A 13,178-nucleotide genomic window follows, 5' to 3' on the forward strand; every position below is an offset into this window, starting at 1 on the left:
TGTTGTCATTGATGTCGGTCAGCGCAGAGACTGCAAGGCATGTCGGGGTGAAGGCCAGGCCTCAGTAGCCTGATATACCTGCATGACCTTGGAGAGCCAAAAAAGTTCCCTACCTCTTCCAGAGTGGCCAGATAATTGACCTAAACCAAAGACCCCACCGGGGAGTGGCGTCAGCACGGGAACATGTGGTGTGACATACTGCTGTGGGGGTGGGCCTCCTTTAAACCATAGCATCAACGGACTTTTAATGCTCCTTGTCTATGCTCAAACAGCGGCTCCTGCAGGCAATGCCCCAACTCCCCGCCACCTGTGCAGATATGTATCTCGCTCTTTACCATCTCTCACACATACCATCTTGTAAAACCTTGCCATTGAAATGCTTTTACATTTTTTTTCAAGCTCAAAACCAGGGAGGAATACTAACCACAACCGCCTTTGCCCACATACAATGCATTTATCGGTCTGCCTCAAGCAGCCGCTTCTTCCTCTAGAAATGACACAGCTGTGGGCTTTACCACAGTGTTTAAAGCAAAATCATTTCAGTGGCAGGAAGAAATGCATGTGGTTCATAACATCATTATTGTTTTCAGCTTTAAAAAAAAAAAAAGGTAGTAATTTCAAAAGGAAAGGCACTTTATAAAGATGTCGTTATAACCTTCACATTTCTGTTAGGCTGTTATGCAGGTACATGGGTATTGACACACCAACTTTAAGCCAAAATAAGACTAGAGATGACCCAAAACTTTCCTAGGCCGTGGCACTGCCACCAGCTTGTCATTCCCTTGCCTCCCACCACCACTTCTTGACCTAGGACTCCAGTTTGACAAACAGCAGTGCTCTCACCCCCTCCTCTGCCAGCTGCTCATATGTATTTATTTAGACTGCACACTTTGCTTTTTATGCTATTTGTATTGCAAAATACAGAAATGTATTATTTATGATATCCTAGAAGATCATGTGCATGAGAAGAGGCAAAGACTGGAAGAAGTAAAAATAAAGACTAGAAAGTATAGGCAAAAACTCTTTAAAATAGTTGAAGTGGTACCAATTGCCAGTAAAATGCCCGTTCATTAACTATGACACTTTGTGTAGATATAAAATAGAAGCTATTTTTGAGAACTAATAATGAATGCTGCCTAAATGAACAACAGAGAACTAAAATGAGAGAACAAATGAAAAAAAAATGTAGGAGGAGACATTCATATCAGATACAAGATAATTACAAAGGCTTTCAGAAGACAGACTATTGCTAGGTACAGTTTGAAGACAAATGTTAATCAACAGGAAAAAAATCCCTGCTTACCAAGGGAAGCACACAAGATTTCAAAATAAATTTTTTTCTTTGTTTAAGATTAAACAAATAAACCAGATTTAAAGGCAGCAACTGAGTGCTGACGGGTATGACTGGAGTTGCATATGGAAGCAGGAGTGTATAACATTTGGGGTGACACTGTCTGGAAATGGCTCTGGTCCTGCCTTGCATCTCAGAATAATCTAGCTGAGGTTTTACTTTTTAAGACAGACTATTTTTGAAAAAGAAATTGGGGTCTTATTATTTAAAAAAACAACCACAATTGGGGGTTTTCTGATAAAAGAAATTTTAAGGGGAATTCCGTGAAAAGGAATCTTCCCACTTCTCAACATTCACACAAGAACATTGCTGTATTTTTTCCTTCAGCTCCAATCCTACTAGAGAGGCAGCCAGAGAAGATGCACTTCACTCACTGGCTGGCTCTGCGAGTGCTGCTCCACCATCCCTGGCTGTCCTGATGGAGTGAAGCAAGACTCTACAGCCAATTCTTACCTCGGTCTGATGCTAGAATGGTAGTTAATGGGGGGGGGGCCACACCAGGTTATAGGGACAAAGTGGGGGACAGAGGGCACTCCACCTCACTTCTTTAGACCCCCAGGAGGAACTCTGAAGGAGAATTCCTCCTGGAGGACCCTGACCCAGCACAACTTTCCATGATGCCTCACAAAACCAGCTATGGCTTGAAGTCCACCTGCTCCCAGAGTTCAGGAACTGCTGCCCCTTTTCTTCTCAAGAGCTTTCATTAGGTCAGACATGAAATCTGCTTGCTTGCCTCCACCCCCTATTGGAGGTGGCCCAGCTGACCTTGGCTCTCCAGCTTGTCCTGTGTTTTCTAGCCTTTTTGAAGGAAGTGGCACAGGTTTCTTTGTTGGAGGTGGTGGCTTACTGGAGACAGGTGGAGGTGGAGGGGGTAATGGCAGGTCTCCATTACCACCGCTGGACACTGGTGGTGGTGGAGGCACAAAATCAGGAGGAGGTTCACAGAAATCAGATGGTGGTGGTGGTGGTGGAAAATCAATCTTCAGTGTAGGTGGTGGTGCTGGAAAGCTGTCTGGATCTGTTAGGAAAACGCCGCTGTCTCGTTTGATTTTGGAGGGTAGAATTGGTGAAACAGAAATAGCAGATGACCGCCTTTCAGGTGGAGGAGGGGGCTGCAGTGAGTTCCCTCTGCTCTGGTATTTCTGTGGCCTCATCACCGACTGTGCCAGGCCAGGTGCACTGACGTTATTTGACTTAGCCTTTAATAAGCAGAAGGAATAAAAGGACAAGACACAGTCAATGCATGTGTAAACTAATGCCACTGCCTAAGAACAGTGAAAAGATATGAAAGTGTATGAGAAGAGTACAGTAGACAGACAGCAAAATGAAGTAGAATACATTTTGTCTAAAGAGTGCAAATAGTATTTTGTTTTCTTTCTGGAGCTGCCCACAGAGCTTTGACAGTGGAAACCTCCATATTGATGGTATTCATAGTGCTTCTTCGAGTGCTGTCCTCAGAAAACGAGTGCTTTTAAAATTTCAAAGAATTGCAGTTAGTAAGACATTAAAGATTCTTGATGTTCCACCCTGCTGTTCATTCCCTGAGAACATGAAGACTTAAAAAAAAGATCTGTGCTGTGTTTTTACATCCAAAAGTACTGAGCAAGATTTGAGAACATAAAAAGCAGAGTAGTTTTGGCTCTCATCCCCATTGTACCTCCATCTCCCATTCTAGCTGTGACTGCTGGATCTCTGGATAAAGCTAAAATAATGAAGTCACCTATCCCTGCCAAACTCATTAGACACAACAGCAGTGAACTGGGAAGAAGGTGGAGAGATTTGGGAATTTAAAGTTTACATGTCTGGATTCACTGTCCCCAGCACTCTGCAGCATGGTGTGACATGCATTCACCCACAGGGTAGTGCACTGGGGCCCCTCCATGTGGGAGGCAGAGCACGGCAAAGCACCGTGCAGAGAGGCACTTGGGAAAGCCATCTGTCACAATTCTGTGTGGTGCACAGCAGGGGAAAGATACTCCACCAGTGACCTGGCAAGGGCCACTGATAAGCCTGAGGAAGGGTGTCTTCTGCCTGCTGGGCAAGGCACATGCACATACCTTCTCCACTTTCAAATCAATAGTGTGACAAACAGGTCCTTTAAGCCACTAAGTTCTAGCCATGTCTGCAAGGTCATGAGATGTTCAAACCCTCTGACAACTTTTTTGAAGGAAAAATGAATCAAAGTATCCATCTTACCAGTGAAGAAAAATAAAATGTAGGATAGCAATTCATTATGGAGATGTTTATTTTGACAAACTTCTAGGTGGCTTTTCTTTTAAATTGTGTTCACTAGTCAACACTCTTAAGATAAATAAAGCCCATTTGGGGATATCTGAATATAATTTGCTCCTTTTTTTTTTTCAGGTAACAACTGATAGCTGTTGACAGTTACTACACAAACATGCTATCTATTCTTGCAAACCTGTGGAGAAGCCTGCTGTCCTGAAAACAAAGCTTTGTAACACATTAATTTCTAGTTATGTTAATTTATCAGTTTGGATCCAGCTAGCTTAGTGCTCTAACTGTAGCACAGTGCCCCCTGAAAGATTTCAGCTTGATCCTTAGGTTCCAGGCTTGTAGAAGCCGTCAGATGAAGAAGGCAGCATGTTCCCTTCTGCTAGAGAAGTGTTCTGCAACCCTGCAGTCAGCAGTACTAATTCTGGCATTAGCTAAGTATAACATGCATGCCTTCTCTTCCTCACTCTCCTTGCCTACAAATACGGAAGTAAATGAGACATAGGAGGAGGGAACCACTAGCTGAGTTCTGAGAACATGATCTACTCCAGAGGAAGTGAGGTTCAGAATAGAGAAACAGATCTTTTTAGAGGAGGAACTCAAAGACAGAAACAAGAAGCTTAGGACACATAATGCAGGTGACAGAAAAATCCTAGGAATTTCATTTCCCTTGTCCTGTGCACTTTATGCATGATGGAGGGATTGAATAATGAACTGCAAACAAATGCAGGGGTTTTTTTCTGTGGGATGTTTTTGAAGTCCTCATACTGTAGCCTACTGATACTTTTACAGCCAGAGATGGTGCAAGTAGACAAAATTTGGACCTTAACCAAGGAATGCATTTAGAGCCTAGTGAAAACATGTAATGTTTTACCTTACATCTTCACACTTAATCCTTTCTTACACACTTATCTTCAGCTGTGCACAGTGTTCCCTGCTGAAAACACTACTGTATCCTTCGTGTTCCTAAGGCAAGACCTGTTTTCTGGCAGAGACAGAAAACAGCACCAAGGTTCTGGCAGCATGGAGTCTTTGAGACTGTCCCAGTAGGCACATTCCTGTTCCTGCTACGTGAACTCACAGCTATTTGTTCTGAAGAATGAAAGTAGTGGATGGCTGTGCCTTCACCTCCCATCAGTGGCTCCTTCCTTCTGTGCAACAGGCACACTGTTTGCAGTGTGTAAAGCATGAGGAGGGGCAGCAAGGAACCAGACACTTTGCACAGGAGCCAAATCCTTGACACAACAGTACACTGGCACTTTGAGGGAGGAAGACAGTGGGTGAAGAAAAACAAACTTGAAGAACTGTTTCACAGGTGACATTTAACAAGTGCATTGCTAGTTAACTGCTGACCTGTACCTCCAATGTGTCCGCTTTCTTCTGAGTCTCTGGAAGTTCTGCACTGGAACGACGAACTATTTGGGGAATCTGTCCATTTGACTGAACAGCACCTGTGACAAGGAGAGGAGACAGAGGGAAGAGTGTGTTACATTTTTGTGATATTAACCAGATCAGGGAATAGCAAGCTAAGAAAGGGCTATAAAAACATCTTTACAACTTCCACCAAGGAACCACTTGTTTTTTATACATAATTCAGTGAAATCCATGAGGATGTCTGTTTTCTACTTCAGGCTTATTTTGTGACTTTTCATATTCAGTTCATTACCTAAGGAAAATAAATAAGATACCTTACATTAAAACTAGTATCTGTCCACATGCCTCCATGGTTGTAGCTGACAATCCTACAGAAGTGCAAGTGGCAGAATTATGAAGACATATGACAGAAATTATCAGTGTGTGTAAAGGTGTTGACAAGTAAAGAGCTTTTTCTTGTGACTATTGTAAATGGTGATCACAGAAGGGGACCATTAAGGCTGACACAGGAATAGAGAAGGGGAGCTAGCTTTGGAAGGGAAGCTAAGCAGAAATCAAACTGGCCCACCCTCTGGCCTTCCGTTGTTTAAATACCTGTCTTTCATAACAGCATTTTGAAGTTTGTAGTGTGCTGTTGTTTGTATTGCATGCTTTTCTTCCTTTACTTTAAGCTAAAGATTAAAAGCACCATAGTTTCATATCAGTAAGAGTCATGAGAGCTGAAGGTTTGAAATCCTACAGAGGGGCTGATCCATTTTCTTTAGTAAATGAGCTAACAGCTCTTAAACTTCTCCCCATCTGGAATCACAGAAGATTTGTGAACTTCACTGCATTCTCAGATTAGTGAAGATCTGCTAGCTGGCTAAGTTAAAGCTCTGCAAAACGTCTGCCCACCATTGCTGTGTTTGTAAGGGATATGCATAAATAACCCAGTACTGTCAAATGGAATAAGTGAATGTGAGACCAAAGGACAAATTTGTGCATTTAATTATGAAAAAATCCCCAGCCCCTGTGTAGTCTGATGAGGATTAAATAAACTCTCCAGTTTAGTCTAGGATTTTGGAAGTTGTACACGTCAAAGTAGTAGATAGTGTTTGGTGCCTAGATATGTACATTTGTAAACGTTAATGACTGCCTTAGCTCTACTATAATTTACAGTTCTGAGATCCAGTGAAGTTCAACTCATGTACTTCTTGGATGCTAGTGAACCCTTAGCTGTCTACATGTAAGTCTAAGCACAACAATGATTTTAATCTTAACATGTACTTTTCTGATTAGCAAAGAGGTTCCATGAATATGATAAAAAATAGAATAAATTATTTTTATTGCCATGCCTGTGAATCACACGATTGACAGAGAAGACAAACTCTGCAGTGTACTGAATTTACTAGGGGTATTTAGGCTCCAAGGGATGACAGAAGATGGTCTGAAGTCCTTGTGTTTTATGCCTGTGCCTGCATGTCATTCAGCATATTTAATCAAAAGTAACATTTTGATCATTCAAACTACAGTCTCTGCTGAAGGACTAACATGGAAGTCAATAAAGAGATAAAACCAATCTTGTGGCTCTAAGTGCTTAGTGGAGAGAGATGTAAATCCCTGGGTTCTGTGGCCATGCCCACAAGTGGAGCAAGTTGTCTACTGGTCATAGCAGAGCAGGAGTTGGGCTTCCCACTGCTCAAAGACATTGCTGCCCTCAGTCATGCTGAGATTTAACTAAATGGAAGAGAGCAGAGAGAGAGAGATCCACTCTATATAATGCAAGGTATAGTGTTCTACTTGGCACATATGATATACCAGAAAGCTGGGACATGGCTAAATGGTAATCTGTTTCTTCTTCTGTTAATGGATTTCATAAACTATGCAAGACTTTAAAGCAGCAATGGATATATCAACTCCTGCCAGATACCTTCATATATGCTATACACAAAGTGAGTCAGCTAAAGGACCCCCAGTCAATCCAATATGTCAGTTCATGCATTCTATTATCAAGATTTATTTTTATTTTAAATGTTATAGTATTCTTTGCAAGTCAACTTCTCTAAAATTTTATGTTGAATTTATATTTGTTTTAAGCAAAAAAAAGGTCGTCCAAATATAATGCAAAATATAGATACACAAAATACGTAATGCAAAATATTGAGCCTCATAATGATACGGAACATCTGAATAAAGCAATATCCTTCATCTTTCAAACATAATAATATTGTGCTGGTGCACAACATACACTGTTTTTTTAGTGTCCAAAGACACACACAGTGAGGCAGAGAGGCAAACAAAATATTTTGCCTGAGATGCGCCTGGCACTTGGGACACTTCAGAACCACGGACTATGCAGTTTGGGGTATAAGCGAACACACGAATGCTGGCTACAGCAGTGTGACCAGAGAATACAGGCTACATGAGATGGCAAGAACAGAAGTTCCACCTGCCTTCCTGAGCATGGCTTTTGGCTGCCACTGAAGTTAACAGAGTACAGTTCCCTGCTAAGCTCACACAGGACTGTAGTTTTCTATAGCAGATTTTAGCCTATACTGAAATCAGACCATATAAATGGCTATACAGCCTTTTGAAAACAGAACAGAAGAAAACATGCTTTGTTCCATTTCCAAAACATGAGCCAACAGCTGCTCATAGTCAGGCAGTTCAGGTTATAGTATTATAGTTGGGCCTCATGTTTTATATAGGGCAGTAATGATAACTGTAAGACAGCAAGAATCACAGTGACTTGCCTCAATTAGAACGCTAATGATCCTTCAGAGATATTTCCATAGAGACAACATACATGACTGAAATCTTTCCAGGCTACTTAAACATTTAATGGGATCCATTAGTTAAGATTAACAGTATATTTTATGATCACATGCAGTGTTCCTGGATTCTATAGTCAGGAGCTGAAGTTATACAGATGTATAATACACTTTATAAGGCCTTGATCCTGCCCATATCCAGTACAGACTGCAGCACCAGTGTGGAGCCCCACTGACCAGCCACCTCTCTACTGCCATCAATACCAGAACACAAAATGCTCTACAACTGTCCCATCCACCCTTGCTAAAGTACCCCCATGCACAATCATCAAAAAAATTCCCCGATCTCAAAACAGTCTGTTTTGGGTCTCCCTACCCCAAATGTGCATTTATTACCATGATTTGACTCCAAGGAATAGTAAAAAGACCTCCCCCTTCTCACATGTACTGAGAAAAGGCAAACTAAAGCCTTGGAAAGGTGTTTGGAGGATTTTGAATTGTCTGTATGAGAAGTCACAATATTAACTGCCAACACTGATTTTGACTTTGCCTGTCTTATGACAGTAAGTACTTGCCAGCATGTCCTTCCTAATAAATAAAGCATATCTTAAGCACATAAACTAAAAAAATTCATGCAAGTTACAGCTAGTATCATGCAGCGTTTTATCTGTACAATGATAAAATAGGTAACAACAATATGATGAAGCTACTGGAAGAGTAAAGTTAGAGAATAACCCAATCCTTTCTTCCCCTGCATCCTTCTCCTAACACTCACATTGTTACCATTCCAATCAGTAAAAGGCTAGGAAAGAAAGTGGCTCACTCTGTAAGTATCTCTTTCTGAAATGATTATTCTCAGAATATCACACTCATCCCTTTTACTCATTGGAAGAAAAGCCAGTGTACAGATGGGCAAACAGCAAACTTCAAGACATGGACCATCAGTCTGTAAAATGTAGAGGGAGGATAAAGGATTTGTATTCAGATGCCAACAGAAAAATATCTTATTAAATTATGCAGATTTAAATTGACCTTTGGTGGGCTGTCTTTATATTCTTCAAGTTCTAACTTTAAAGTGAGAGCTCTGCTGCTAGCTTAGTTATAGATCAGAGCTACACTGGGCTGTCTAGAAGAAGGTATTATCTTGCTGAATCCATGGGATAGCTTCCCGAATAAAGACTAGATGCAACACTGATGATGACAGAAGAGGGCAATAAATGTGATTTCAACTGCTGTGACAGCATCAATACCTGCTGCAAAGGATCCTGCAGGGGCAGCTGGTTCCACCATCCCTTGATTTGTCCACCGCAAGGACAAGCCAGCTTTCTTCACTGCACATTTGTAATTATCATATAGTGTCTTGCCATACTGCAAAATAATCGAAACAATACAATAAGTATGGTGTTAAGCCTGAAATAGGCCAAGCATTCGTTTTGCTCTCAGACAACTTTTCTGACTCTATTCCTTCCTACCCAGTTTTGTTAAAAAGTACCTTTCTACAAGTGCTGTGCCTATTTCTGTATAGGGCCAGGTGGAAAGCATCTCTGCAACAGCACAATAAAACATGAATGCCTGTGACCAAACACAGTCCTACTGATAGCATTCTCACATTTTATGATCATTTCAGTATCTGTAAGCATCTTGAAACTTGGCTTTAAAACCAACTGTTCGCAATAATTATCTTTTTTCAAATCGGTTCCAGGTATTACATTTTCAGACTGGAGACTTTGGACACTGAATCCTGGGCTCTAGAGCAACAGCTCTGTCAGTGTAAGATACAAAATAATTCGATGTTCACCCCACACCTTTGTTGGATGTCATCCTGCAGCAGAACTGGCAGAAAAGAATATATAACTAACAGGAGCAGGTCTATATCGCCAGGTACAGCCAGTATACTGGGCTATGTATAAAATCTTCTCCCTTACTATTCTGTGCAAAACAAAATGGTCTGCGAATTCAGATCTTTTTGAAGAAGGTGAGGTAATTTGGGCAGAACTGCTTGAAAAATGTCACAGCTGGACTGATTAGAGCTTGCACATCTTTAACCACAGCATACTATTATTGTGCCAGATAACTGTGGAGTGAGTTTTAAGAGTACATGAGTTTTATAGCTACAGAATTCACCCTCATGTTAATGAGAAAAACACACTGATAAATAGGGTACAGGAACATTCAGCAAATCCATCCTGGTCATGCCCTTCTGCTCTTTCTTTCTATGGTAAAATTATCATGAATGTCCATTCTTGTCACTGTATTTCCAGTTGATGTGATGACAGCCAGTAACCTGAGGAAGACAGGACTTTACAGAAAACATATTTAACTAAATTTACTTTTAATCTCACCTTGGCAATTCTTATTCCTGTTACCCACTGATGCAGGGTTGCTTGGTCATCACAGCATAAGTACTTGATGTATTGTGACTCTTTTTGAATCTGGGGGTGCTGAAAGATATTGATTCATAAAGTAAGACAAACACAGAAATCAAGTCACTATACAAAAGTATGAAGGCACTGCCCCCGACCTCGGTGCGAACGCTACCTATAGGCATCATGTTAATTTGATGATGATGTGGAAAAAAAACCAAGCAGCAAAAACAGAGTATAAGAAAATATAAAAAAGATGGTGGTTATGAACTATACATGAGTTGCCACTGGCAGCATTTGCTTGAAGTAATTTTAATGCATTGTAATATGAATACAAGAAATCTAATAGTGATCTAGAGTTCAATGAAGTCTACAAATGCCATGGTTCAAGGCCTAATACTCAATGTATAAACACTGGAAGGAAGTCTGTTTCTCATTGTGGTTTGTCATCTGTAAGGCATCCAGACTGAATGCTGAACATAATTAGTTTTCAAAGAGTATGTTAAATTTGTTTAAGCATAAACTCTCAGCTGAAACAGATTTTTCCTTCTAAATGACTGCCTTTCTTTGGGCCTAGTTCTAGCTTTCTTCCTATACATTTTTATTCTGCTTTACTCTAGCTGTTGTTTGCCAACAGTTTTGTAATACCGCCATATGTTCTAGACAGAGGATCATTCAAAACACAATGCCATCAGAAGTAATCTATTTCGTCTGTTTGTACCAGAAACCTTTACAATTTTTAAACCTTTTTTTCTTTTGGACACAATTTAGGATCTCTTCCCCCTACTGATCAATGTAGTAGTGCTGTGTGGTGACATACCATTGCAACTCAAAGATCATCAAAATGCCAGGCTGCCTACTTGCCTGAGACTGAACATCCTCTCCAAGACTCCCCAGGAACTGGGTTTCCCTGCTACAGCAGAGAAGGCTGTAAGTCTTTAGTAGCTTGGATGGAATAATATACTGCCATCTCTTGATATGCAAGGGAAAAGAATGAAACTAAAGGAAAAGGCTTCATTATCCCTCATTTATGCGTTCATTTCTATTTACATTCTTATAAATTATACGTGCACAGTTAGCGAAATCTTGCGAACGCACAAAAGAGCAGCCAAATATGGTCCAAGGATCCACTATTGTCAAACCACTCTTTTCAGCTGGACAGCTGAAAATTCAAAACATACCTCCACCTAGCAGCAAGGACCCTTGCTTTATACATGTTGTTAATCCCCCCAAAGCAGAGCAGTGCTGGACATGGGGAACTCAGCAGGATCCCTCGCAGTGCAGAGCACTGTCAGTAGCCCACCACCCCCGGGCTGACGTAGGCGTCAGATGTCTCCCCACGGACACCTGCTGGTGAATGGGGCACCCCTGGCGTGGAGGTCAAACCCTGCCCACAGCTGGGTGATCTAGGGGTTCAAAAGCAGAGCTGAATAGAGAGGTCTTGCTCCTCAGCCATGTGCCCCTGCTCCCCCCTCAGTGCTGCAGACACCAGGCTTCCTTTGCTTGTGCTGACCCAACTGTTCATGAGGCCACATTGTGATTTGAAAAAAAAAGGAACTGGTCTGGGTTAAATACAACCCATTTCATCATGCTGTAGTTTTGGTTTATATTTTTTTAAAACCCAGCAGTACACAGCATGGCCTCACATACAGCATGGGGATAAGGGGCACTGCGGCGTGGGGAGAGAACAGGTAGCAAGGGATGGATGAGAGGATGGGACTGTCCAAGCCAGTATTGCTGCCAAAGCCCTGTATCATCAAATTACGGAGCAAGAATGAACACATGAGGCAGATAACCGTGAGGAAGAAAAAAACAAAAGGGTATTACTCTTGAGGGGTCCAACAGTGACAGATGTGTCCCAAGGCAGTGCTGTGGGAACTGCATTACAGGTCCCTGAGTGTTTGAACTCAGCTACTCACACAGGCCACACTGTTTGCCATTTTTCTGCAAACACATAGCTGGCCATCTCCCCTGGACGATGAATATGCAAAGTCCACTTCAGCCCTCTGGAAGGGCTCACGGCTACCTTATTCTAATACCTTGTGTCAATGTACAGGCCCGTATCTTGCTGCTATACACCTATGCCACATATCAAACTAAGGCAGTAAGCAGGGCCCCTAAACAAACAGCCTTCTCCAGCTCCCCAGCGTCTGCCTGTCCCTGTCTCCAGCAGCCTCAGACAGCCTAAACACTGCTCAGAGTGGGCTCTGCTACTGCAATATATGGCCAGGACACAATGCCTGGCAATCCTTATTTCCTTCCACCACTTCTCCATTATGTGACCAAACACAGTGAAAACCGTTAGAGAATTCAGTCTGAATGGTATCTTTAAAAGGGAACTGTAAGCAGGCACTTCTCTGTGTGGTAGAGTACATCCCATAGACCTGGGTTATGTTATCACCAGCAGAGCCAAAAGAACCAGGAGGTGCAAAAAAAGACACTGCAACCCTGGGTAAATTCAATTCTTCAAGCACTTTTCAACCAGCAACTAGCAATTTTGCTCCAGTGTGTAAGGTCCTACTGAACCCAGCAGATGGCACCCAAAGCTTTCAAAAATGAAAAAAGCAAGGATTTTTTTTTTCCCCTCTTTCATGACAACAAAGTCCAGTAAGTCTACATATCTCCCCTCATCTTCAAACACCACACCTACCAACAGTTTTTTATTACAAAAAGAAAAAAAGAATTCTATAATTTAACAGATAATTCATGCAAACATGTGAAAGAAAGTGCACACTGCATAAACAAGGCAGAGGAGGGCATAGCATAGAGCAAGCTAGGTAATGGTGCTGCACATAGACACAGCCCTGCCATGGAGATCTGCTGCTGGGGAGCTCAGAGGGGCTGCTGCAGACCTCTCCTCTGGGGCACCTTACAGAAATACCAGTGTCACAAGAACACCCGTACTGTGTCAGATCAAAGGTCCCTGAACCCTGTATCTGGACCTTGACAGTGGCCACAAACGGATACTGAGGGAAGAGAAAGAACAAGACAAGCACATATGATACTTCCTTCTCTGTACTCTCCCTATCTGCAACTATTTTCAGGTCAGGGGATTTTCTGAGCCAGATGGGGTTTTGCCATATTTAGGTTCTTCAATGGATTTCT

The 13,178-nt window shown here is 41.8% G+C and overlaps 1 protein-coding gene across 2 annotated transcripts in view; it reads right to left on the reverse strand.

The window, feature by feature from the left end:
* Positions 1-1,008: 1,008 nt before the first annotated feature.
* APBB1IP (amyloid beta precursor protein binding family B member 1 interacting protein) overlaps positions 1,009-13,178 on the reverse strand; it is a 69,747-nt gene continuing 57,577 nt past the window's right edge. Inside the window, exons 11-14 of one of the 2 annotated variants that reach the window (XM_075047327.1) lie at positions 10,053-10,151; positions 8,961-9,078; positions 4,946-5,037; positions 1,009-2,550 (exon numbers count right to left, since the gene is read on the reverse strand). In XM_075047327.1, the coding sequence (XP_074903428.1) occupies positions 2,017-2,550; positions 4,946-5,037; positions 8,961-9,078; positions 10,053-10,151 (843 nt within the window). In that variant the 3' untranslated portion in view covers positions 1,009-2,016. Of the gene's footprint in view, positions 2,551-4,939; positions 5,038-8,960; positions 9,079-10,052; positions 10,152-13,178 lie in introns of both variants that reach the window. The other variant, XM_075047318.1, reaches the window with a different exon arrangement.

The sequence above is a fragment of the Buteo buteo genome, chromosome 2, assembly GCF_964188355.1.
Source record: "Buteo buteo chromosome 2, bButBut1.hap1.1, whole genome shotgun sequence".
NCBI lineage: Eukaryota > Metazoa > Chordata > Aves > Accipitriformes > Accipitridae > Buteo > Buteo buteo.